At 49.5% G+C, this 26,352-nt stretch overlaps 2 protein-coding genes across 18 annotated transcripts; both read left to right on the top strand.

The window, feature by feature from the left end:
• The first annotated feature begins 190 nt into the window (after positions 1-190).
• PEX11B (peroxisomal biogenesis factor 11 beta) lies at positions 191-5,621 on the top strand. Of its 2 annotated transcripts, XM_045896777.3 has the most exons (5): positions 191-284; positions 1,089-1,204; positions 1,596-1,797; positions 4,419-4,859; positions 5,253-5,621. In XM_045896777.3, the coding sequence occupies exons 1-4, from the start codon at positions 229-231 to the stop codon at positions 4,822-4,824; spliced, it is 780 nt and encodes a 259-aa protein (XP_045752733.1). In that variant the 5' UTR covers positions 191-228; the 3' UTR covers positions 4,825-4,859; positions 5,253-5,621. The 2 variants fall into 2 exon arrangements, with proteins under 2 accessions (XP_045752733.1, XP_045752732.1); XM_045896776.3 differs by having other exon boundaries at positions 4,419-5,621.
• On the top strand, positions 4,722-25,128 carry ITGA10 (integrin subunit alpha 10). Of its 16 annotated transcripts, none has more exons than XM_064588399.1 (30): positions 4,834-4,859; positions 8,118-8,229; positions 8,429-8,538; positions 8,736-8,827; positions 9,053-9,167; positions 9,909-10,036; positions 10,199-10,347; positions 11,017-11,167; positions 11,357-11,522; positions 11,634-11,707; positions 11,948-12,092; positions 12,279-12,427; positions 12,653-12,796; positions 12,940-13,143; positions 13,641-13,771; positions 14,574-14,740; positions 14,833-14,975; positions 15,405-15,518; positions 15,716-15,801; positions 15,957-16,098; positions 16,280-16,372; positions 16,506-16,582; positions 16,690-16,779; positions 17,205-17,283; positions 17,451-17,564; positions 17,825-17,905; positions 18,046-18,159; positions 19,806-19,901; positions 20,183-20,296; positions 20,594-25,126. In XM_064588399.1, exons 3-30 carry the CDS (start codon positions 8,430-8,432, stop codon positions 20,648-20,650), a joined length of 3,324 nt encoding a protein of 1,107 aa, XP_064444469.1. In that variant the 5' UTR covers positions 4,834-4,859; positions 8,118-8,229; position 8,429; the 3' UTR covers positions 20,651-25,126. The 16 variants fall into 16 exon arrangements, 13 of the variants coding, with proteins under 13 accessions (XP_064444470.1, XP_064444469.1, XP_064444463.1 ...); XM_064588393.1 differs by lacking the exon at positions 4,834-4,859 and adding an exon at positions 5,718-6,520 and having other exon boundaries at positions 12,943-13,143; XM_045896778.3 differs by lacking the exon at positions 4,834-4,859 and adding an exon at positions 5,718-6,520 and having other exon boundaries at positions 20,594-25,125.
• The last annotated feature ends 1,224 nt before the right edge of the window (positions 25,129-26,352 follow it).

Raw genomic sequence — 26,352 nt, 5'->3', positions numbered from 1 at the left:
ATAGAGGCCATCCGATAAGCGTATATTCAGACGGAGACCCACCGAAAAACACCCTGGTGTTGATCCAGAGACAAACGTTTCTTGTTCTGAGGTTCCGAGGCCGGCCTCACTCGCTTTCTTTTCTGGCGATATTTGTCCCTCGCGAGACACCGTTGATCGTCCAGGAGGCGTGACTAGGGGCGGGAAGTGGGGCGGGCGCGGGGCTGCGGAGCCGGGGCTGCTGCTGTCATGGATGCCTGGGTTCGCTTCAGTGCTCAGAGCCAGGCCCGGGAGCGGCTGTGTAGGTGCGGCCCGAATAGGAATGGGGGTGGGGACAGAGGAAGATCCTCGTGAGGCGAGGTCCGTTCATACTACGGGGGTCAAAAGGGGTCAGCTCGGGCTACGGAGGCCCGGACGGACCGCCAGGTGCTGATTTGAGCGGGCCGTGAGGAGATGATTCGTTTCTGCTCACCGGAAAGATGGGGAAACTGAGGCACGAGTGGGCCAGCGGGGAGGCCGCTCAGGGTGGCCATGTCCACATAAGACCAGCACTTTACTCACTGGGCGGTGGTGGCGTGAGGAGCATTCGCCCCGCGATGGATAGCCGGACTCTGCCTCCCAGAGCTGAGTGGCTCTAAGTTCCCTTGTCCCCTCACCCTGTTGTCATCTGGGGACTCCTCTGCCTCCGCCCTGTCTTCCGGTCTCGATTCAGCTAGAGGGCCTTGAAATCTCCTAGTTCACCTATTCTGAAGAATAATCCCTCCATCTGTTCCCCACTCCCTTACATATCATGTACATGCTCACACTGATGTGCTCGTGATGGACCCCCTGCTGCCTTCACAGTCTCCTTCAGACTTCATCATTGTCAAATCTCTTATTTTCTCAACTCCAAGTAACGCCCCCAACTCCTTTTCTAGGCTCCTTTTTATCCTTAACGCCTTTCCCTTCCCCTGGCCTGAAGGAGAAATGGTAAGAAGTGGGCATAAAGAGGAGGAAAGGGAATGTTCTCAAACTGGGAAAAAGGGAAGTCAGTACTTTACTTTGGAAGACATTTTTTGAGGCGTAGGTTAGGGACATCTCCGCCTTACCTTGCCTGGCCTCTTCTCCAGGGCCGCCCAGTATGCCTGCTCCCTTCTTGGCCATGCACTACAGAAACATGGGGCCAGTCCCGAGTTACAGAAACAAATTCGACAACTGGAGGGTCATCTGAGCCTAGGAAGGAAGCGTAAGTAACCGTACTTTTGCTTTATTACTCCAACACTTTCTCCATCCCCAGCTATTCTCCTTTAGTCCTTCCTTCCTGTTCTTGACCTCTCTGCCAGTTCTTCCCCCTTATTTGGCTCTGCATGCCTCTTGATTGAGATAAGAGAGCAGGGGTAAGAGACTAATGAAGGATTGGAGAGTATGGGGCAAGTTTGAGAAAACCAAACTGGGACACAAATTAACTAAAATTTGAAGAAAAAAAAATTTTGAACTGTTTTTCTTCCTTTTTTAAAAAATTGTAATTATTGTTTCTGTCACTTGCTTGACTTTCACCTTCTTGCTTCCTCTTTCTCTGTGTCTCACTCTCTGCCTCTACTTCCAAATCCTTGCTTCTCCTTGCTAATCTCCACAAGTTCTACGCCTGGGTAACTCAGCAGATGCCCTTGAGTCAGCCAAACGAGCTGTGCACTTATCAGATGTTGTCCTGAGATTCTGCATCACTGTTAGTCACCTCAATCGAGCCTTGTACTTCGCCTGTGACAATGTCCTGTGGGCTGGAAAATCTGGACTAGCCCCCCGTGTGGATCAGGAGAAGTGGGCCCAGCGTTCATTCAGGTTTGATATCCTTTTATCCTACAAGACCTTTTGTATTTCCCATACTGCATGGCTTGCCTTTTATGAGCAAAAGATCTTTCAGGGTCTTCCCAGAATATACACATCTTTATCACTTGGCTTCCAATCTTCATTTAGATTTTAAACTATCAGAGAATAGTGAATGGAGGCAGATGGAAGATAGATGTTCTTCTATGATGAATGACTAAGATTGGGCAAGATAAGATATTATATTGCTTAAATCTGTTTCTGTCTGTACCACAGGTTATGCCTCTCACTGCCTGCTCATTCATTCATTCTAAAAATATTGAGGAGGTGTTTACTATGGGCTAGGGAATAAAGCAAAGAGTCAGATATGGTTCCCATTCTCACTAAGCTTCTAGTCTAGTGGGGGCGTCATATTAAGACAACCACCAAACCAGTTATTTGTAGAAATGTACAGGGTGTTATGAGATATATCACAAAGGGAGCTGATTTTGACTGAAAAGTCAGGGAAGAACTCTTTGAGAAGTAATGTTTTAGTTCAGATTTGAAGTCGGAAAAGAAGTTAGGCAAAGTAAACAGTAGCAGAGAAGACCTTCTCAAACAGAAAATAGCCCATTCTAAGACTTTAAACCAAGAAAGATTTTGTGGAATTAGAGAAATAGAAAGAAAGTCAGCATGATGGAGAGTATTGACTGAAGGGCATAAGTTTGAACTGGAGATGTGGAGGGGACCAGATCACATGCAAGGCCTCTTTGGCAATGGTAGGATTTTTGGTTTAGTTTTGTTTAAATTTTATCCTAAGTACAATGGGTTCTGAACAGGGATGTGACATGATTCGAACTGTGTTTAAAGAAGATCTCTCTTGCTGCAGCGGAAAATGAATTGTGGTAGGGCAAAAGAGGAGGAGATGCCCTAATATGTCCAAGAGATGATGTTGCTTAGACTAAGGCGCCACCCAGGAGCCCCTAGGTTTCATTTTAAATGGGATAGGAAGGAAGCCATGGTGAGTTTTAAGAAGGGGAGTAATGATGTGATTTACTATGTGAAATTAAATTGTTGGGGGCAGGGGGCAAGGGAAGACCATTTAACAATGACTAAAGTAGTAGTTCAAGCAAGAGGCGCTGGTGGCTGAGACTGCTGGTGGGGTGTAAGAGAGAGAGATGTGATTGGATTCAGGATGTGTTTTGGAGGTAGGACAATTACATTGAGTACAGACCACTATTGTCAGAGTGAACATAGACTCTTGGGGCGCCTGGGTGGCTCAGTCAATTGAGCATCTGGCTCTTGGTTTCTGCTGAGGTCACCATCTCATGGTCGATCGGTTGGTTGTAGGATCGAGCCCCGTTTTCCCCCGGCCTCAAGCTCTGTGCTCAATGCTCAGTGGGAGTCTGCTTCAGGTTTTTTCTCCCTCTGCCGCTGCCCCTCCCCACTCATGCTCTATTTCTTAAATAAATAAATAAATAAAATCTTAAAAAAAAACCACACACAAACCGTAGACTGTTCATTGGTTTGTTTGTTTTTTTAAAGATTTTATTTATTTATTTGACAGGGAGAGACACAGCGAGAGAGGGAACACAAGCAGGGGGAGTGGGAGAGAGAGAAGCAGGCTTCCCACGGAGCAGGGAGCCCGATGCGAGGCTCGATGCGAGGCTCGATCGCAGGACCCTGGGATCATGACCTGAGCCGAAGGCAGACGCTTAATGACTGAGCCACCCAGGTGCCCCTGTTTGTTTGTTTTTTAAGAAGGCTGCAATGTAGGCCTGAACCCAGGACCCTGAGATCAAGACCTAAGCTGAGACCAAGAGTTTGATGCTTAACCGACTGAGCCACCCAGGCGCCCCTGTTTTTTGGTTTTTTTTTTAAAGATTTATTTATATATTTATTTGTCAGAGACAGAGCACAGAAGCAGGGGGAGTGGCAGGGAGAGGGAGAAGCAAACTCCCTGTTGAGCAAGGAGTGCGATGCGGGACTCCATCCCAAGATGCTGGGATCATGACCTGAGCCGAAGGCAGACATTTAACCAACTGAGCCACCCAGGCGTCCCTGTTTGTTTGTTTTTTAAGTAATTTCTGCACCCAACATGGGGCTCAAACTCACGACCCCAAGATGAAGAGTAGCTTTACTGACTGAGCTAGCCAGGAGCCCCAAACATAGACTGTTCTTAAGGAATTGATAAATCTAACACATTTAGCAAGTTGCTTAACACTTCTGGGCCTCGCTTTTTGTTTTTGTTTGTTTGTTTTAACAAAAGGATGGGATTTAAAAGATCTATAATGTCTCTGAGTCTCTCAAACAACTGAAGCTTGTTCTCTGAAAACATTTGCATTATTATAGTTCAAGTTGAATGTGTGTGTATGTGTGCTAATGGTTTGCCAAGTGGACAAGTGAAATTTGAGGGTGTCTTGGAAGGTTTGATGATGCTCATGACTTTAAGCCAGGATCTTAAGGTACATGTAAACACAGATTAGTTACAGAAAGCTGGGAAGACATTCCTAATAGTGGGTAATAGCACTTACTGCTGGTGTTCTTACATATAATTTGCACTTTGCACTGTGAGGGAAAAAATGTTTAAGTATTCTGTTTGATATGCTAAGTGGCTATCTGTGCCCTTACTGACTCTTCTGGCCTGTTTATCCCAGGTACTATCTGTTTTCCCTCATCATGAATTTGAGCCGTGATGCGTATGAGGTTCGCCTACTGATGGAGCAAGAGTCTTCAGCTTGTAGCCGGCGACTGAAGGGTTCCGGAGGAGGAGCCCCAGGAGGAGTTGAAACTGCAGGACCTGGAGGTCCAGGAACTCCAGGAAGAGGCTTGCCTCAACTGGCTCTCAAGCTTCAGCTCCGAGTCCTGCTCTTGGCTCGGGTCCTCCGAGGTCATCCCCCACTTCTGCTGGATGTGGTCAGAAATGCCTGTGATCTTTTCATTCCACTGGACAAACTAGGCCTCTGGCGCTGTGGCCCTGGGATTGTGGGCCTTTGTGGCCTCGTGTCCTCTATCCTGTCTATTCTTACTCTAATCTGCCCTTGGCTACGACTCAAGCCCTGATATTCTGGTACAGGATAAGGAGGGGATCTGAATTGGTAAGATGGAATCTTAGATCATCCCCAATGTACCAGCCTCATTCTAATTCTACTCCTTGGTTAAAGTTAAAATCCCAAGAGTTCGGGGTAGAGGGAGGAGCTTTGGGGAAGGTGAGGTGAAGAGAGGTGACTTGTGAAGTCAACGGGATGATTCTGATGTTCAGATCTTCTGGGGCTTTTGCTTTTTCCTCCTTCATTGCAATGTCTATGTCTCTCTTGACCCCTTTTACTTTGTGTTTCTTGAGTCTATTTAAGATTCTGTCTCTGCATCTTTTTTTTACCCTCTCAATTTGCTGTCCTAGGAATTTAATCAGCAGAATTACTTTTTTGGTAGGGGAGGTAGAAGGTGTGGTCTGTAAGGTTCTAACTGCCTTCTTCTTTTTCCTCACAAAGGTGACTTGTGGCAGATTTTACCCCCTTCAAATGCCACCAAAGCATAACTTTAGAGACTTCATGTCCCAGTGGATTCTCCCCTCATGCACCAGAGGTGGTTTGCTACTTCCTCCTTCATGTCTACCTCACCAGCCTCCCTCATGACTTGGCCCTTCCCTCTACTCACACCTGCAGATTTCTGCTTACACTTTTATTTCAGGGCTTTGTTCCCTAGCCTGTTCTCACCCCTTCTTTGCCTATCCAGAAGGATGCTGTGTCTAGCATCTTGCTGTAAATACTGTACAGTGATTCTGTGTAAATAGCTGTGGGCGTGCCCACAATGGGGAGCAAGCCTTCAGGTCAGCACATTAAAGGTCCGTTTGCTCATCAGTGTTTGGTCTGGTCCCATGTGTTCTGGTCATCTGAGGTCTCTAATTCCTGGTACTGTGGTTTGGGTTTTCCATGGGATTAGGCACTAGCGTCATCACCCGCAGACTTTTACTGAACACCTACACTCTGCAGGGCATAATACTAAGAGGTAGAGATACAAAAAGCTAAGAAGCTCTATGGTCCCGACTTTAGAAGTTTATAGCCTCGTTAAGAAGAGGGGGTCTAATATTACAGTAATTATGCTGGTTCCACAACCCACACCCCATACCAGTTCATAGTTTCTAGTCCCTCCAAAAGCTATAATGCCACAAGGCAACATAGGCTGAGTCACAGACAGAACTAAGTGAAGTGCGACTGGCAAGGTTTGGTTTGTGGGCTGGCTGTGCTCACATGTTGGGACTCCCCTGGGTGGGAGGGGAATTGATATCACTGTCACCAGCTCTTTCATTTTCCATATCCCAGGGTGAGATAAATAAGGTTAAGAAGTAAAAAGTCTCTGTCTCCCATGTCTACCATCTATTCCAAACCTGAGGAAAGCATGAACTGCCTGGCAACAACAAAGGATAGAAAAAAAGGAAGAGAAAGAAACTGCAGAAGTCAAGACTTGGGTTCTTTGGATATTGAGATGATGCCTCCAGGGGGCAGCACCAGGGCAGAGAAATAGGCTAAAATCGCTCAGTCCTCCTTTCCTTGGTCTGGGGCTCCCCGGAGTTCCCACCATCACTCCTCCCATTTTATTTTTAGCTGCCAGTGGGAGGGGGCAGGATGGGAGGGAAAGTAAAGAAAACAGAAAAGGAGAGGGACAGAGGCACAGAGAACTTCTCACACGGACAGAGAACAAGCAGGCATGAAGCTTGCCCTCATCCCTCACCTGCTCTTGCCCATCATGTTCCTGACAGGTGAGGGGGGTTAACTTCTTGGTTCCTGGTGGGGAAGGAAGGTGTATGGGTTGTTTGGCATCGAGACCTTTAGGGTTAAAATCTTCGGAGTTAGGGTGAGAAGTTAACACTGATTCCGTGTGTCGTGTGTGTATGTGTGTGTTTGTGTGTGTGTGCATGTTTTCATTCTTATGCCCACACATACGAGGGCTTCGGGATTGAGACGGGCAGGGCCTTGGGTCAGATTTGCGTCCCATTATCTAAAATCTTTATCCTAAGCCCTGGAGGAGTGAGTGGATCAAAAAGAAATATGACGTGACCTTCCACGTGGCTAGTCTGATTCCTCTTATTCTCCTCCCAACTTCCTTCTACCCTTGGGGGTCTCTGGAGCCCGAGGCATACCTGACTGTGTGGTGAGAACTCAGTTTATCTAACCAATGAGCTCCAGTTGCTGGTCATACAGCCCTGCCAGTTTCCTGGATGCAAAAAGGCTCACATAGAAAACACCTTTCTGAGAAGGAACGTGGTTTGAGACAGAGCTTATAGCCATTGGTGGCGGGGGTGGTGGAGGTGGCCTGAGAGGGGGTTGCTTAAAGGAGAGAGCAAGACAGGGAAGAACCATGGGAGGGACCAGAGGCTTGGAATTTTTCCTCACCAGTGCCCTGTAATCTTTGTTTCCTAAAATACCTGCTCTGATTTCTTAACATTTTTTAAATTTAATTTTATTTTTAAGTAAATTCTGTGCCCAACATGGGGCTTGAACTCATGACCCTGAGGTCAAGAATAGCATGCTCTCCTGACTGAGCCAGCCAGGTACCCCATACCAGCTCTGATTTTAAAGGGCTTGTGGTTGGTGGTGGTGGGGGTGAGACTCAGACAGGACAAGAGTAGGGGGTGTCTTTAGAGTGGGCTGAAAGTTAAGGAAGAAAGGCAGGTAAGCAGGGGGCAGTTGGGAGGGTGGATGAGTTAGAAAAGAAGTGGGTTGTGGGAAACCTTGGGGTGATGGTACCCTTGGTAAGGATGGTTGGCAAACCATGTGTGTGGGCAGGCAAGTGGCCCCACCCAGTTAATTACCACTGAGGTTTTCAGGGCTGGAATCATGCAGGGACTTAGACAGTGGAGAAGAAGATTGAGAGTGTGACCGTGACACTGGGAGTCATGAAGAGACAGAAAGAGGAGAGACCAGGCAGTACTCACTAGCCTCTTGTCCTCCCTGAGGTCCTGCGTTTGGGGAGAATCTGGAAGGGACAGTTGTTCTGGGCTGCAGAAAGGCCCTCTCCCTCTTTGAGTCTTGCAGCTTCTGGGGGAGGATGTGTAGGAGGAATGATGTGGACAAGAGGAACCTGACCCTTCCAGACATGTCTGTGAATGAGATTGCAGGGGTGGGAATGGAAATACAGCTGTGCACCAGCATGGCAGAGGGCCACAGGTTAGGTAGCTGGACTGAAACACAGGAAGAAGACCATCCTTGCTTGGAGCTCTGAGTACATGGGTAAGAAACAGGGAGATAGACTGAGATCAAAATGTTCCCTTCGTGCTTCCTCTCTGGTTGTACCTCTCTGGGCATTCATTAGCCTCTCTGACCGCTTCCTCCTATCCTTATGACTCTGCCCCCCAGGTCTGTGCTCCCCCTTTAATCTGGATGTGCATCACCCACGCCTATTCCCAGGGCCACCCGAGGCTGAATTTGGATATAGTGTCTTACAACATGTCGGGGGTGGACGTCGATGGTGAGGAGGAAACCAGAGGGCCATGGGATTGGGACTGTGGTGGAGCTCTTAAAAGGGAGGCAAGGCAGATGGGAATCTAAGTGACTCTGGTCTTTTGGAAGTGGCTGGGATACGGGACTTGCTACCCCCATGCATTTTCCCTCTGGCCTATCTCAAAGGTCATGTTCACACAATGCTTATACTCATGTCCTTCTCCCAGGATGCTGGTGGGTGCCCCCTGGGATGGGCCTTCAGGTGACAGAAGAGGGGACGTTTATCGCTGCCCTGTAGGGGGTTCCCACAGTGCTCCATGTGCCAAAGGCCACTTGGGTAAGAAGATGCCTCACTCTTCCACTCCTAACCCCTAACCTGATATGCTAGTAGCCACCTCACCTTCACCCCCATATCCTACATACTCCCTTGTCTTTGACTTGACCCTGATCTCATCCTCTTTCCAAATCACCCTAAATTCAAGAAGCTCATGTGTGACCCCATGATCTCATTCTCTCCCACCCCCTTCCAACCAGGTGACTATCCCCTGGGAAATTCATCTCATCCTGCTGTGAATATGCACCTGGGAATGTCTCTACTAGAGACAGACAATGATGGGGGATTCATGGTGAGCTAAGGAAAGGGTGGTGACGGGGTCTCTGACGGATTTTGGCAGAGAGAAGAGTAGTATGGTAAAGGAAACTGGTCTATGTGAAGGGGTCAAGGTCAAGAAGTTTAAAACCCTAGAAAGCAAAGAGGGGAATCCCAGGTTTCAGTGCCTCTTGGACTAGGGGCAAGTGTTGAGAGTGCACTCCCAAGCCCTGGGGGTAATACTTCTCCTGCCCCTCCCTAGGCTTGTGCCCCTCTCTGGTCTCATGCTTGTGGCTCATCTGTCTTCAGTTCTGGAATATGTGCCCGTGTAGATGCTTCATTCCGGCCCCAGGGAAGCCTGGCACCCACCGCACAACGTGAGCCAGAAGAAGGGCCTGAGGACTCAGTCCCCAGAACTGGGTGCAGGGTGGGAAAAAGATGGGGCAACAGGGTATGATGCTGGACAGGGGGCCTGCATACCTTTCCTCATTGTTACCGAAAGTGCCTGCAAAAGTTCCATGTTTCCTAACAGATTAGAATTCAGACTCTTTGCCAGGGCATCAAGGCTCCATGAACTATTCTAACCAACTTCAAAAACTCAACTCTCACTCTACCCCTCCATGCACTGTGCCTTGGCCATGGCCTTTCCCTCCCCATTCTCCTCTTTGTCATCTATTTTTATACCTCCTTGTCCTTTTATTTAAAGCGTTCTCCATGCAAATGTCTTTTCTTATATTCTCCTCTCCTCAAACATCTTCTATTGCCTCCTCCTTTGATTCCCTACTCTCAGAACTGACCCTCTGTTGTCCTACAGCAGAGTGGTGCTCTGTTTCTCCCTAGCACTCAGTTCCTCCTCTTCCTCCTCTCTTCTTCTCCTTCTTCTTCCTCTTCTTCTCCCTCTTCTCCTCCTTCTTCTTGTAAATTATATGCATGCCCATCTCCTCTTTTACTCATTTCTACATTGACCCAGGGCCGGGCATACTACCTTCCTTGCATGTTCAGAAGGGCCTAAAACGTGTTTGGATGGAATGTACCCTCCTGTGACCTCTTCCCTTGTTGTCCCCATGTCCAATATCCTTCTACCCCTCTGTTCCTCATCAGCATCCCCCTCCTCCTAGGCTGTCCCACCTACATGGATGTTGTCATTGTCTTGGATGGCTCCAATAGCATCTACCCATGGTCTGAAGTTCAGACTTTCCTACGAAGACTGGTAGGGAGACTGTTTATTGACCCAGAGCAGATACAGGTAAGAGAAGGCAATATGGCTGGGCTTGTAAGGGGGAGAGATGGCAGGGAGAGAGTGGTGATGAGGTGAATGTAGGTCATGTCTTCAGTAGTATCCCTGCCCTCACATACTGTCTTCTCCCTCAGTACATGCATTCCATGTGAGCGCATGCTTTGTTCTCAGGTGGGACTGGTACAGTATGGGGAGAGCCCTGTGCATGAGTGGTCCCTGGGAGATTTCCAAACAAAGGAAGAAGTGGTGAGGGCAGCGAGGAACCTGAGTCGGCGAGAGGGACGAGAAACAAAGACTGCCCAAGCAATCCTGGTGGCCTGGTGAGGCATTGGGAAGGGGAGCCTGGGAGGCCAAAGCCAGAGTGAGGAGGGCCAAGAAGGGTTAGGGAGGGTCTGGAGTACAGTGCGTCCACCCCAAGATGTCCGGCATGCTTTCCTTTGTGTGCCCACTGGTGGTTGGGGAAGGCTAAGCTGGCTGTCTTTGCACATCTCATCACATTCTCATCACATTCTTCAAAGTGTCTATGTCTGCGTCTTTCCACGTTTCTGACTGATTTATCTCTGTAGACAGAACGCTCTCTATCCCTGCACTCTCACTTCGATCTTGGCCTTCAGGTTCTTCACCACTCATGTCCTAGCCCGCTTGCCAAACGTGATTCAGAACTCATCTCTGGGACGACTCCCCTGTCCCGCCCCCCTCCTTGATTTTACACTTCTCTGAATATGTGTCTTTTCCCCAGTGCAATGTTTGCTGAATGAATCTACGAGCAAATGGATTTTATACTTATTTGCCTGAGGATATGCTGCTCTATATGTTCTATGTCATTCAAACATTTTAGCCCTTACTGTGTGCAGTCTCCGTGCCAGACACTGTCAGGGAAATGGAGTAAAAGGGGAGATGCCTGACCTTGGTGAACTGTGACAGTGGGGTGGGTGTGTGTGTATCTGTATACACGTGATCACACCTCACTCCTTTCTCTCTCTTCTCAGCACAGAAGGATTCAGTCCGTCCCATGGAGGCCGACCAGAGGCTGCTAGGCTGCTGGTGGTTGTCACTGACGGAGAGTCACATGATGGGGAGGAGCTTCCTGCAGCACTCAAGGCCTGTGAGGCTGGAAGAGTGACCCGCTATGGGATCGCGGTGAGAATCTCCTCTGGGTCTGGCGGGATGGAGGGGGGATGGTGACATTGAGGACTGGGAACTTGAAGAGAATGGGCATTAACCACTTCCCAAAGATCGGCCGTATTGCCCTTCCTTCACTTTAGTTGGCCTGCTCTAACATCCCACGCCGCATAGCTAACTGACCCCACCTGGGTCTCCTGACCCCAGGTCCTTGGCCACTACCTCCGGAGGCAGCGAGACCCCACCTCTTTCCTGCGGGAAATCAGGATGATTGCCAGTGATCCAGATGAGAGATTCTTCTTCAATGTCACAGATGAAGCTGCGCTGACTGACATCGTGGATGCACTAGGAGACCGGATCTTTGGCCTTGAGGGTAATGACTACCCTGAAGAAATGGAGGACAGAAAAGGGGGGGTTCAGGGTGTAGGTGGGGTTCTGTGGTGAGCTCTTCCCTGATTCTGCTTTGATATTTTCTCGTGCTCAGGGTCCCATGGAGAAAACGAAAGCTCTTTTGGGCTGGAAATGTCTCAGATTGGTTTCTCTACTCATCGGCTAAAGGTTGGACAGACTCTGACCCCTCTGTGACCCCCCTCAACATCTGACTCCTCCCAACCTGAGACTCAGGCAACTTCAACCCAGGGCTCTTCTAGATTCCTCCTTTAACCAGTGTCCATGCTGACCTTCCCATGCCTTTCCAAGTGACCCCAGCATACTCTTAGTGACCTTCTCACTCCTGGGGTTTTTACTCCTCATTTCCTGTTGTCTTTTCAAGTGACCCCATCTGTTTCTGCCAAACAGGATGGGATTCTCTTTGGAATGGTGGGGGCCTATGACTGGGGGGGCTCCGTGTTATGGCTTGAAGAAGGTCACCACCTTTTCCCCCCACGGACAGCCTTGGAAGATGAGTTCCCCCCTGCTTTGCAGAACCACGCAGCCTACTTGGGTGAGTTGCAGAGGGTTGCAGGGGATGATGTGGTGAGGAGGAAATGTTTCACCAATGGAGGGTGTGAGAGCAGTTTCTCACTGATCTGCTACTTTCCTTGGGACCTGCTCCTGTGCCTTTAGGGAACCCTCTTACTCTGACCCCATCTTTTTTCCCTTTCACCCCTGATTCCCTGCCCATTTCTAGGTTACTCTGTTTCCTCCATGCTTTTGTGGGGTGGACGCCGCCTCTTTCTCTCAGGGGCTCCTCGGTTTAGACATAGAGGAAAGGTCATCGCCTTCCAGCTTAAGGAAGATGGGGCTGTGAGGGTTGCCCAGAGCCTCCAGGGGGAGCAGGTAGGGCATGCAAGGGAGGGTGGGACCTTGGATCCTGAGGGACCTTCAGGCTGTGGGGGAGGAAAGGGAAGAGCCAAGAGTGGAGCCTGAAAAGTCTTTGCTGAATTCTGACTAGCGGAGTCCGTCAGGGGTGTGAGGATCAGACTGGCAGGCTGGCGGGTACTTCTCACTTGTCCACAATCACCTTGTCTTTTCTCTGGGGTCCCACTCCCCACCACTCCCCAGATTGGCTCCTACTTTGGCAGTGAGCTCTGCCCGTTGGATACGGATGGGGACGGAATAACGGATGTCTTACTTGTGGCCGCCCCCATGTTCCTGGGGCCCCAGAACAAGGAGACGGGGCGGGTTTATGTGTATCTGGTGGGTCAGGTGAGACTCGCTGGCTCCCCTTGAACTTGTCTGTGGGGGGTGGAGGGAAGAAGGAAGGGAAGGCGCATCCATTCACCCATTCACGGGCTGGCTGAGAGGTTGGGACTGCTGGCTCAGCGTCTTCTGTCTTCTCCCTCCACCAGCAGTCCTTGCTGACACTCCAGGGAACACTTCAGCCGGAACCCCCCCAGGATGCTCGGTTTGGCTTTGCCATGGGTGCCCTTCCTGATCTGAACCAAGATGGTTTTGCTGATGTGGCCGTGGGGGCACCCCTGGAGGATGGGCACCACGGAGCACTGTACCTGTATCATGGCACCCGGAGCGGGCTCAGGCCCCAGCCCGCCCAGGTCAGGAGTGTCCGGATAAAGCAGGGGCATGGGTGGGAGGAAGGGGAAGGGGGGTGTGCTCCTTTTTCGTCATTGTTTCCCTGACCTGGAGACCTAAACTGGACAAGTGCTCTTTTATCAGTAGTCAAAAAGGTGAGGTGGTAGGGTAGGATGCGGGTTGTTGTACTAGGGACTCCTAGACACAGGCCAGTTTCTTTTATTCCTTCTTATTCTCTCCCTCTTTTTAAAGATTTTATTTATTTGAGACAGAGAGTGCACAAGCCAGGGGGAGAGGCAGAGGGAGAAGCAGACTGCCCCCCTGAGCAGGGAGCCCAATGTGGGGCTCGATCCCAGGACCCTGGGATCAGGACCTGAGCCGAAGGCAGATGCTTAACTGACTGAGCCACCCAGGCACCCCCTTTCTTATTCTCTTACTCCTTATTGTGAGTGTACCGGGTGGGCGGCCTGGGTCACCAGGTGTGAGAGTCCCAGCTCAGTCTCCCCTCTCTTCCGCTCAGAGGATTGCTGCCGTCTCCATGCCACAGGCCCTCAGCTACTTTGGCCGGAGTGTGGACGGCCGGCTGGATCTGGATGGAGATGACCTGGTAGATGTGGCTGTGGGTGCCCAGGGGGCAGCCGTCCTGCTCAGGTGAGCCGCGCCAGCTCAGAAGGCGGTGGGCAGTGTGGTGCAGCTGTGAAAAGCAAGGGCTTGGGAGTCACAGACTTAGATTTGGATTTCTTTCTTTTTTTTTTTTTTAAGATTTTATTTATTTGAGAGAGAGAGCAAGAGAGAGCACAAGCCGGGGGAGGGGCAGAGGGAGAGAGAGGAGCAGGCTCCTGCTGGGATCATGACCTGAGCTGAAGGCAGAGGCTTAACCAACTGAGCCGCCCAGGCGTCCCTAGATTTGGATTTCTTGACCAACTTGCTCTGTTCCTCCATTTCCTAGTTTTTTTTTTTTTTTTTTTTAAAGATTTTATTTATTTATTTGAGAGAGAGAGAGAGAATGAGAGAGACAGAGCATGAGAGGGGGGAGGGTCAGAGGGAGAAGCAGACTCCCCGCCGAGCAGGGAGCCCGATGCGGGACTCGATCCTGGGACTCCAGGATCATGACCCGAGCCGAAGGCAGTCGCCTAACCAACTGAGCCACCCAGGTGCCCCATTTCCTAGTTTTTAAAAATGGGAATAATCATAGTGCCTGCCTCATAGGCTTGTTGTGAGGATTCAATGCCACAATCGGGTAAAGATCTTGACGCAGTGCCTAGCACATGGCAAGTACTTCTTCAATGTCAGCTATTATCTTTCTGCCAGAAGGTTCCGGAGAGGGTGACACGCGTACATTTAGCCCCTCGTTCTTGCCTTTGACCTCTGGGAGGCCAACACTGGGGACTGCCTTCTTCAAAGGGCTTTCTTTCCTCTTACTGCTAGAATTTCTTTCCCACCCTGCTCCCAGCTCCCGGCCCATTGTCCACCTGGCCCCCTCACTGGAGGTGACCCCACCAGCCATCAGTGTGGTTCAGAGGGACTGCAGTCGGCGAGGCCAGGAGGCAGCCTGCCTATCTGCCGCCCTTTGCTTCCAAGTGACCTCGCGCACCCCTGGCCGCTGGGATCGTCGATTCTGTGAGTGACCGGAGCGGCCTAAGCAACTCTCAACCCCGCCGGCCTCTGTCTCTGGACCGCCCTTCACCCTCGCTCCTGCCTGCCCCGTCCAGATTTGCGGTTTACAGCATCCCTGGATGAGTGGACGGCGGGGGCACGTGCTGCGTTTGATGGCTCTGGCCAGAGGCTGTCCCCTCGGAGGCTCCGGCTCAGCACCGGGAATGTCACTTGTGAGGCGCTACACTTCCATGTGCTGGTGAGGAGGAGCAGTAAGTGCTTTGCATCAGGGCCTGGGAGCGAGGGGAAGGCGGATTGGAGGACGAACTCCCGCTGGATTGGCAAAAAAGCCGAAGCTGAAGGTGGGAAAGCCAGGAAGGTCAGCGTCTGGGGGCAGGCTGATCTGGGTTTGAAGCCCAGCTCCGCCGTTTGCCGCTTGTCAACTCTGACAAGCCGCACAACCTGCATGCCTCAGGTTCCTTGCCTAAAAGGAGGAGATACTAATAATAGCTACATCATGGGAGTTGTGTTAGAATTCAATGTAATGGTATTGATAAAACCTTAGGACAGTACCCAGCACATAGAAGGTGCTCGGTACATGATCACTATAATCTTCCCATTCTGCCAGGGGCCTGGGCTGTACCCCTAACCCAGGCTCCCCATGATCCTTGACTCTGGTTTTCCTCAGGATACCTCAGATTACCTCCGGCCCCTGGCCTTGACTGTGACCTTTGCATTGGACAACACCACAAAGCCAGGGCCTGTGCTGGATGAAGGCTCACCTACCTCCATACAAAAGCTGGTCAGCGGTGCCAAGCCCTGCCCTGCCCCTAGGTCCCAACACTGTCCTCAGTGAATTCGAGGACATGGAGGGTGGGCACCTGATATCACAGCGAAATCTGACCTGGGCATCCACTCTTCTCTTTTCACTTTTCCCCTAATTCCATCCCTTTCTCCTTGCCTTCCTATCGGGCCCTCAGCCCCTTCTTTCCCCTCTAGGTCCCCTTCTCGAAGGATTGTGGCCCTGACAATGAATGTGTTACAGACCTGGTGCTTCGAGCTAATATGGACATCAAAGGCTCCAGGTGGGACAGACATGAACTAGCCAAACCAGGGTGACCTGAGACCACTGGAAGGAACTTGAAGGGAGCTGGAGGGTTGTTTCTTGCCCAGGAAAGCAGAAGTGATGCTTCTGGGAGCTTTTTCAATTCCTGGGCTCTCCCTTCTCCGCCACTCCTAGGAAGGACCCGTTCGTGGTTCGAGGAGGTCGGCAGAAAGTGTTGGTGTCAGCAACTCTGGAGAACAGGAAGGAAAATGCCTACAACACTAGCCTGAGTCTCAGCTTCTCTAGAAACCTCCACCTGGCCAGTTTCACGCCTCAGGTGCCTGGGGGGCGGGGTGGGGGTGGAGGTTTGGGAGGAGTCAGGGCAGGAGGAGGAAGAAGATTGGGGCATTGGCCTCGGCTGTGAAGGGCTCTAGAGAAAGGCTCAGTGTTTCGAGGCTGCGGGCAGGAGAGCACTTGCAGCTTCAGCTCCAGCCCCCACCCCCTTCCTCTGCTCTCAGAGGGACAGCCCAGTGAAGGTGGAATGCACCGCCCCTTCGCCTCATGTCCGGCTCTGCAGTGTGGGGCACCCTGTCTTTCAGACCAGAGCCCAGGTGAGTGGGGGCCCAGCATGAGAAAGCAGCTTTGAGAGAGCAGGGACTGGAAACTGCGGGGCCTGGGAGTTTAGGGAAGGAGGTACACAACAGCTCCTGAAGAGGAAGATTCCATGACCCCATATGACCCCAGGTGACCTTCCTGCTGGAGTTTGAGTTTAGCTGCTCTTCGCTCCTGAGCCAGGTCCTTGTGAGGCTGACTGCCACCAGGTGAGAACAAAGGGAGCATCCCCCCCAGGCCTCTCCCATTGGGTCTTGTCGGGGAAGGGTTGTCTGAGAGGGGGCTGGGACGTGAGCCTCTCCCCCTGACCCTACAGCAATAGCCTGGAGAGAAATGGGACCCTTCAAGATAACACAGTCCAGACCTCAGCCTACATTCAATATGAGCCCCACCTCCTATTCTCCAGGTATGGCTCACCTCCCCGCCAAGACCCCGTTCTGACCCCAGACTCATACTCTATGTTTCCTCCCTTTCCTTCCACGTGTTTCCCCCAAACCCTTGGGGCTGCTCCATCTTTTTGCCCTCAATCCCACTCAAGTTGAACCTTTTAAGCATCTTCCTTTCCTAGGTATAGGTATACCTATGCGTCCTAGGTATAGGGCTTTGCTGTAGGCCTTGGGGATTGAAGTTGGGGTGACGGGTATGGGATGTGACTGTAAAGTTTGTATCAAGTCTACGTCATGTCCCATTTCGATCTTCTTTATGTGTCCCCATCTCTTTATCCATGTGCTGGCTCTGCCTTCCCTGAATCCATGTCTGTGTGCTGATCATGTGCCCCTGTGTCTGTGTCATGGCTGTGACCATGTACTTCCTGACTTGGTGTCCACGCAGTGAGTCCACTCTGCACCGCTATGAGGTCCACCCATACGGGACCCTCCCAGTGGGTCCCGAATTCAAAACCACTCTTAGGGTGAGAAGCTGGAGGGTCCTTGGTATGAGCAGGGGGAGGGGGAGGAGTCCTGGGCAAAGGAGGGGACGAGTCTCTCTTAGATGTCCAGGGCCATCTAGGGTGAAGGGGAACAGATGAGGAAGGATCTTCTGTCTCCCACTTCTTCCCATTTCCAATCCTGCTCTTAGGTTCAGAACCTTGGCTGCTATGTGGTCAGTGGCCTCATCATCTCGGCCCTCCTTCCAGCTGTAGCCCATGGGGGCAATTACTTCCTGTCATTGTCTCAAGTTATCACTGACAATGTGAGTCTGGGCTAAGGGCATAGGGAACCCTGCCACCTCGATCTGGTGAACTTACCCAGCCCCCTATCTGCTGGGTCACTGCTCTCAGGGCTCCTCCCTCTGGGAGACCTTTCTTTTACACATGTGGCTTCTTTGGGGAGAAAGAAAGGGATTGCGCAGGGAAGAACCACAGAGCATGCATGGATAGTATGCTCCTGCTCAGCCTGGAGTGGGTGGCCTCTCACCATCAAGAGGGTTGCTCAAGTTGCATCTTCCTCTAGGCAAGCTGCGCAGTAGAGAACCTGACCGAGCCCCCAAGGCGCCCTGTGCACCCAGAGGAGTTTCAGCACACATACAGACTGGTATGAGTCGCAAGAAGGTGAAGGAGATATCCAGAGTGGGAACGCAGCAGGGAGCAGTAGATTTTGGAGCCTTGGGGCAGGAGTGGGGAGTAGGCAATTTTTCCACCCCAAGATCCTGATCTGTCTCTCTCTTCTGGCAGAACGGGAGTAACACTCGGTGTCAGGTTGTGAGGTGTCATCTTGGGCGACTGGCAAAGGGGACCGAGGTCTCTGTTGGACTACTGAGGCTGCTTCACAATGAATTTTTCCGGAGGGTAAATCTTTTCTTCTACTCTCCTCCTCCGCTCCTACCTGGAACTTTGGCATAGTCTTTGGAATAGACTCAGGTTCAAGTTCCAGGTTTGCCTCCTACGAGCTGTTGGACCTTGAGCAAGTAATTTAATCTCTCTCTGATTCTTTCTCTCTATCTCTAAAGTGGGGAAGATAATACCTACTTCATGGGGTTGTAAAGAATAAATGAATAACGAGATGGATTCCTTGTATTTTCCTCTGTTTATCATCCCTTGGTGCTATATCAATAATCAACATTTAGGGGCGCCTGGGTGGCTCAGATGGTTAAGCGTCTGCCTTTGGCTCAGGTCATGATCCCAGGGTCCTGGGATCAAGTCCCACATCGGGCTTCCTGCTAGGCAGGGAGCCTGCTTCTCCCTCTGCCTCTCTCTCTCTCTCTCTCTGACTCTCATGAATAAATAAATAAAATATTTTAAAAAATCAACATTTATAGGATACCTAAATTCAGCCAATTAATAATCTATCAAGTGCCTACTATAGAAAAGGACCTGTATTAGGTAGACACTGAGGAGAATATCCCCAACACTCAGCACCATGCCTAACTCATTATAGTGACTCAATACATTTCTCTTAAATGAATGAATAAATAGTCGATATTGTATGCATGATAGATATTGGAGGGTAATGGGAGGCAAGATTGTATAGCTGAAAGGTGTGTTCTAGGTTATGAAAGTTCTCCAAAGCTAGGAAGGTGAAACTGAACTCAATGCAATGGGCAGTCAGGAGTCAGTGTGAGTTTCTGAGCAGGGAAACGACATCTTAATTATAACGGCTGTAACAGTGACTAGGGGCAATTTACTTTGAATAGCACAAGCTCCCTGGGATGTAGGCATATTTTATGGGAAGCTTAAGTCTGAGACACCATCCTTCTCTAAGTCTGGTTCTCTCTGTATCTCTCCTCGGTATCCTTTTTTCATTCATTCATTTATTTTTTCAATAAAGCCTTATTGAGAGGGCGCCTGGGTGGCTCAGATGGTTGAGCGACTGCCTTCGGCTCAGGTCATGATCCTGGAGTCCCGGGATCGAGTCCCACATCGGGCTCCCTGCTCGGCAGGGAGTCTGCTTCTCCCTCTGACCCTCCTCCCTCTCATGCTCTCTGTCTCTCATTGTCTCTCTCGCCAATAAATAAAATCTTAAAAAAAAAAAAAAAAGCCTTATTGAGAAACCAGTGTGTACTTGGCACTGTGCTAGGCACTAGGCCCTAGAGACACATATGTTTATAAGACACAGCTCTTGACCTCAAGGATCTTCTAGTCCAGCGGTGAAAGACAGAGAAGTAAACAGAATATTATGACCTAATTCAGGGTGGTGGGGGTTAGGAGGAAACACTTCCCTAATTCCCAGAAGGGATGATGTCTAAACTTCAACCTGAAGGAGGGGTAGGGGTTAGCCAAAGAACGGGAGTTAAATAATACTGGGTAGAGCAAACCGCACACGTGAAGGGCCAGAGGCTTTCCTTCTGTTACCCTTCTGCTCTTTCTCCTTTGATCTCCAACCTTTTCTTCTGGTCTGGAAGATGCTGGAAGTTGTGCCTACCAGCCTCATCTTTGCTGTTGGGGTTCTAAGACCACACCACCTGATGATGGCTCATCTTCAATGTCTTCCACAGGCCAAATTCAAGTCTCTGACAGTGGTCAGCACCTTTGAGCTGGGAGCTAAGGAGGGCAGTGTCCTACAGCTGACAGAAGCCTCTCGTTGGAGTGAGGTGGGACCGAAGCCTGGGTTTGGGAGCCACAGAAAGAGTGAGGGTGGGAATGGGGCAAGGGCACCTGGGGGCTTTTTTAGAACAGAGGCATCCTCACTAGCAGGCAGCTGGGGAGTCAGAAGTGATAAATCAGGATGCTGGGCTCCCACTGCCTTTGTTCCTGCCTCGGTTACTTTCTTTTTATTCTTCTATTTTGAGGCTTCTATTTCACCCCTATAATGTGAGGTGAGGCTAGCTGGGAGAAAGGGTGCAAGTCCCGAACAGCTGTCCTCCCCATACAGAGCCTGCTGGAGGTGATTCAGACCCGCCCTGTCCTCATCTCCCTGTGGATCCTCATTGGCAGTGTCCTGGGAGGGCTGCTCCTACTTGCTCTCCTTGTCTTCTGTCTTTGGAGGGTAAGCACTGCTTTGGTGGGAAGTATGGGCCATGATGCCCATGAGTTGAGAGCTCCTTGAGTATAGCAGGGAGAACTGGATTTGTGCTGGGCGGCTAAGTAGGCTGTGGGTGTCCTGCCCGGATCTCTTTCACTATACTCTACAAATGTTGGTTGAATTAAACTAAGCCAAATAAAATAAACTAGAATCTCATTTTTGGAAGCAGAACAAAAGTGAAGATTTCAGACATATCTGAGGGCTGTTGGCAAGGTCCCCAGGCAGGACATTTGGTGATGACTCTTATCTCTTCCTCTACAGCTTGGCTTCTTTGCCCGAAAGAAAATCCCTGAGGAAGAAAAAAGAGAAGAGAAATAGGAGCAATGAATGTATAATAAAGCCCTAGAAAGTCCTCTTGGCAGCTTCTCCAAAAGACTTGCGTAAGAGCCATGGTCTGGGGGCTCAGATGGACAAGAAAAGCCTCTGGACTGTCTTCCCAGACTTGCAGACTGACTTGACTTTTGAGTCTTGAGCATGCTGCTGGCAAGAGATGAGGCCTTACCTCAGATGAGAAGGGCTGGCGCCCAAACCAGAAACACTCTCCCCCTGTGCTTCCCTCCTCATGATCCTGCTGCCACAGCCAACACTGGGGCCTTGGTTGGGGGCCCCCTTTTTCCTTATCCCCAGGAATCAAGACTTTTTTGCCTAGGTTCCCTGACTCCTTTTAGATTCCCCCTGATATCCTCCCTCAAATTTGGAAAGGATGAGGGCGATCTTCCTCCATTCCCTGCCTCTCACCTTCCTGCCTGCTCCCCACTCCACAGAAGGGAGCTGACGTTGGCTTCGAAAAGTAAAGTCAACATCTGCTTCTTTCCTGTGGAGTCCGGTGATTCAGAGAGCCGGATGGGGAGAGTCAACAGGAAACAAGGAGGGAGGAAGAAAAGCCACAAGAGACATTCTGTACAATTCCAAGGAACAGAGAAGCCTTTAGACGGGCAACTGCCATCCCCCTGAAACCTGAGACTTCGTGGTACACTAGCCCGCCCTCAGGTGCCTGGGAAACCGAGCTGCTCCAGGCCTGCAGGGCCTGGGTTTCCCAGCTCAGCGCCTTCCCTGGGAGCGAAGCCAGGGCCGGGTGCCTGATGCTCCGGAGCCAGGGGCCCCCAGGTGGCTAGAGCTGGGATAGCAGAGAAGAGTCCCGGTGTTTCGGTCCCGACCAGTGGAGAAAGTTGGATACCCTGGGCGGTGTTTTCTCCTCTCTCGGGCCTCACACACTCATGAGCCCTCCTTGGGGCTACCTTATAGAAACTAGAGAGAAGGGAGATGATTTCTCCTTGACGGTGGGAAACGCTTTCACCGGCTTTGGGAAGCAGCAGCTCCGTGGGGTCTAAACTAGTCAAGTCTGCATTGACGAAGAAGCCAAAGTGGGTGGCAGGAGGTCTCTGGGGAGCAAGCCCTTACTTGCTTAGCATTGGTTTTGTGGCACAAAGAGCTCCTAGGAAAATGTTTCTGGAGCAACTGCAGTCATTCCTGGTAGGGTGGAATCAGTTTGCCAGCCCTTGCCTGATATTTACTGGAAAGTTCCAATTTCTATCTCTGGGTCACCTCACCACCTCTCCTCCCATTTTGTGGTCCTGGCCAGTAGTAGAGCGAATTACCTTCTCACCAACGACTGGGTAATTTATATTTCTTTGTAATCAAGACTTTGGATACCAAAGTCTGTTATTGGTCTCCAAGGTGCGGCTCTGACAGCCATTTGAAGAATCCGCACCTGTTTCACGCTGAGAAGAGAGGAGACCTGACCGGGCAGTTGACCAGCAGCCACAGAACTTGTTCTTGAGGCCTGACCACAATGTTTATCTTGACATGTCTCTGGTCTTCTGCACAGAACGTTGTCTCTGTTTCCTAGCAGGGTGGATAGGATATCAGATGGTCAGAACAAATAAAGTTCAGTGTCAAATGACTTCTGGCTCTCTTTGAGTTCCCTAGGATATGGATAGCTCAGGCATGGTGAGAGGGAGATTCTTGGACCACCTGAGACCTATACAGTTGAGTTCCTGGAAGGCAAAGTTATAAGCTATTCGAAATGTTTTCCGTGACTCTCCCATGGAGACGTCTTCTAGCCTCCTGCAATCCTCACCTACTTAAGTGACTACAGAGTATAAATCGTGTAGGTTTGGGAAGCACATAGGCCTAGATTGAAACCCCAGGTCTGCCATTTATTAGCTGTGTGGCCTTGGGCCAGTCATAACTACCCTGAGGCTCAGATAACAGTAAGAGGCTGTGTGGTACAGTGGTTAAGAATGAAGACAGACTTGGGTTTAAATCTCAGCTATACCACTTTTGACCTTGGGCAGATTTCATTTCTTTAAGTCTTGGCTTTCTTGTCTTTAAACTTGCTAGGGTTGTGAGGACCAATGAGATAATTCAAGTAAGGTGATACTCAAGAAAAGTTAACTATTGTTATAAAAATATTTTGTTATAAAATAATCAATCTTCCTGTATATCGTGAGGATTAAGTCAGAAGGTATATCAAAGCACCAGGTGGTGCTCCTAATCTGGTGACCTACCTCCCCTTTACACAGGCCCTAAAGATTTGTTTCCCCTACGTGCTATTGTCTCCTGCCACTAAATCTTATCCCACACCTCATCCCCTTTGAAATAAGCCCTCATGCCCACTAAGGCAATAATTAGAAGGTTCTAATGGTAGAAATCAAGTCTATTTGATTTTTTTTAGACATCCAGTGTTTTTCTACTACCCTCAAGGAACATGTGCACTTAAGCAACAGCCTTAGAAATAAGACCATGTCTCTCTCTCTCTGTTGCCTAACTCCAAAAATGGTGGCCGGTCCGGCCAATAGGCCAGGACAACCGTTCTGTGGCAAACTGATGAGTTATTTGTGGCAGAAGGAGTCCATGGTGACCCTCAGTGCACTTCATATAAGCTATCGCTTGATCAACCTTTATGGAGCGTACTCTTTCTGATGTGGTGATGTGGACAGATCTCCCCTCTTTATTCCCGGTCAGCACTGAAAGGGAGATGGATTTCTTTGAGGACCGGCTCATTTAATTCCTTATCTGTGTGATTAAAAGAGCATTTTAAATATTTTTCCCCACCTAGAGATCCCTCTCTTCTCTCTCCTTCAGCTCCAGAGTGGGACTTTCTAACCCAACCTATTCTTCACTTGGGCCTCTTCCTTTGAAGCAGAGGCAGTTTGAGAAGCCACTGTGGAAACAACGGGCTCTCCTCAGACACAGGAGTGTCCCTTCCTTTCTGCTCATTGTTGCTTCTTCCTTCCCTCCTTCATCTTTCATTCATTCGCTCATCAGACATTAAGCACCTAACATGTGCCAGGCAATGAGAACAATATAAAATACAACTCCTACCATCAAAGAGCCCGGTCTCGTAGGAAAAACAAACCCGGAAATAAATAATGGCAGAGGTGGTTTGCTGTACAACCTAGCAGTAAGGATTCGAAGCGTGTCACGCACAAGGGGCCCACTTTTTAAAGCAGGGTTGTAAGGGAAATCTTTACAGAAAAAAAAGTGCCTCGAGGGGCCAGCAAGTGTGAGAGGAGGCATTCCAGAGAGGATTAATCACCAGTGGGGAAGGGAACTGTAGTGGATTAGAACAGCCTGAGCATTGGGCTGTTTGTGGACTTGGTGAGAGATGAGGCTGGAGAAGGCCGGGTGCTGCTCCTGCTGAGCCTTGTAACCACGTGAAGAACTCAGCTTTAGCAAGTAGGCTTTGGCTTTCGTAGGCCTTTGAGTGGTGGCTCTGGCCGCGGGGAAGACAGGATGTTGAGGGATCATTGAGCATGATGGTCAAGAAATAAATTTTTTTTTTTTTTTTTAAGTAGGCTCCATGCCCAACATGGGGCCTGAACTCACAACCCTGAGATCAAGAGTCACATGCTTCACTTACTGAGTCAGCCAGGTGCCCCAAGAAAGAATTCTTTAGACATTGTATGGTACAACTGAGTAAGTTTTGGTAAGTAGCACAGGGACAGGACCCGGGGGCACAAAGAGCTGCACTTTTGCTGTATGCAGCTGGTGGTTATATGCTTAGTGCTCAAGGGGGAGAGGACGTGCCGGGAGGATCAGATCATAAGTATTGACTTCAAATTTCTACTCGTAAAACTACCTTTGCAAGATTTCTCTGGTGATTATCATTCAGTTCCATATTAACTATCAGTGAAATTTACAGGCAGTGATGAGACCCTTTAAGAATGTAGCAACCAGCACGCATTTGATCCATACTGAAACTATGCAGGCCATAGGTGAGCCTTTGGGGCTAGAGGTGAACATGTTTCTGCTTCTGTCCCTCATCATTTCCCCCTGACCATTCTTCGGTCCTTAAATATTTAAGGTTGTTGGGGCGCCTGGGTGGCTCAGTTGGTTAAGCGACTGCCTTCGGCTCAGGTCATGATCCTGGAGTCCCGGGATCGAGTCCCGCATCAGGCTCCCTGCTTGGCAGGGAGCCTGCTTCTCCCTCTGACCGTCCTCCCTCTCATGCTCTCTGTCTCTCATTCTCTCTGTCTCAAATAAATAAATAAAATCTATAAAAAAATAAAAAAATAAATAAAATATTTAAGGTTGTTGAAAGGCAAAGGGCTCGTCTTCTGTAACTTCTTCAAGCTGACAGGGGTCGTAGAGATGTCCCTACCTATGGACCGAAACTGGCCACCATCTGTCCCTACAAGTAACTATTACAGAAGGCCACTGCTGTAGAATACAGAGGGTACATTGGGGTGAATTTGTTTTGAGTAGTAAGGCTCATCTTTGGCTGGGCAAAGGAGTTGGGAACTGCTTGCATGTATCTCAACAATAGGAGAGAACAAAGCCAAAGAGACAACATATTAGGATTCATATTATAATAAAAATAAAAAGTGTGATAAAGAAGACCCTTTAGGGTGGACCACAGTCCACCTCCTGACCAGGAATTTAACCAATCATTAAGGCCTTTAAGACAATGCAGAGTCTTTAAGAGCACTGACTCGGTTATTTATATCAGTAAGTACTCCTGTTATATTTTTGTTATAATCTGGAATATAGACACAACCTTCTACTTTAATAATGGCACATGTTGCTCCTTGTGCTGCTGTTAAGACATCTAATGCCATTCTATTTTGTAGAAATGTTTTACACATTTGAGTCACTTTAGTGTTTAATAATGTAATGCTATTTGGAGAGTCATTTAAGGCCTTAATTGTGTACTTATCGAGGGCCTCCAGGTGCCATATGACATCTTTTTCTAAAGCTACTGATGGAAGAAAAATAGATGTCAGATGGTCATACCCATGGAACACGGATCTTGTCCATCATTGTTTTAGATACGGAAGATTAGCTGGACTGGTGCTAGTCTGAGTGCTATGGCCGTGAATCTAGGCATAACCTATAGTACATCTCCCGGTCCAGCCTGGTGGAAGCCATGGCCACAGATTTGGCCCACATAACCACTGTGTTCCATTAGGTGCTAGCCATCTGACATCTGGTCACCTTGACTAGTCAGTAGCAAGTCAATGGGTTGCCTGTAAAATAATGGTAAAGTCACAGGCTTCTGGTGGTGGGGAGGGGAGGGGAGGAGAGCCATCCTATTTGGCAAATACTATTGGACCATGAATCAAGTATGGTTTTTCTGTTCCCAGCATAAAAGGGCCTTTTGGCTTAGTTGTCCTATTGTGGTAGTAAGCCATATATATATCCATCCCATACTTGATATAATCTTTCCTGGGTGTCTTGATAGGAAAGACTACATACTCAGGGAATTTGTTGTCATGAGCCTATCTGTGGGTTGGCATATTCAGTTAAAATTTTGGTAGTTTAAAGGGTGCCTGGGTGGCTCAGTCGGTTAAGCATCTGCCTTGGGTTCAGGTCATGATCTTGGGGTCCTGGGATCGAGCCCCGCCTTGGGCTGTCTGCTCAGTGGGGAGTCTGCTTCTCCCTCTTGCTCTCGCTCTTGCTCTCTCTCAACTAAATAAATTAAAAATCTTAAAATTTTTTTTGATAGTTTGAGGATAAGAGAAAGGCTTCTTATGGCCTGGAGAGTCCCATGTAACATTTACCATAGGCAAAGAAAC

This window comes from Mirounga angustirostris, unplaced genomic scaffold, assembly GCF_029215605.1.
Source record: "Mirounga angustirostris isolate CCGP_5_RB_7025 unplaced genomic scaffold, mMirAng1.0.hap1 SCAF_4, whole genome shotgun sequence".
Taxonomy (NCBI): domain Eukaryota; kingdom Metazoa; phylum Chordata; class Mammalia; order Carnivora; family Phocidae; genus Mirounga; species Mirounga angustirostris.
Note: the sequence above shows the minus strand (reverse complement) of the source record. Positions and strands in the feature narration are given on the sequence as shown.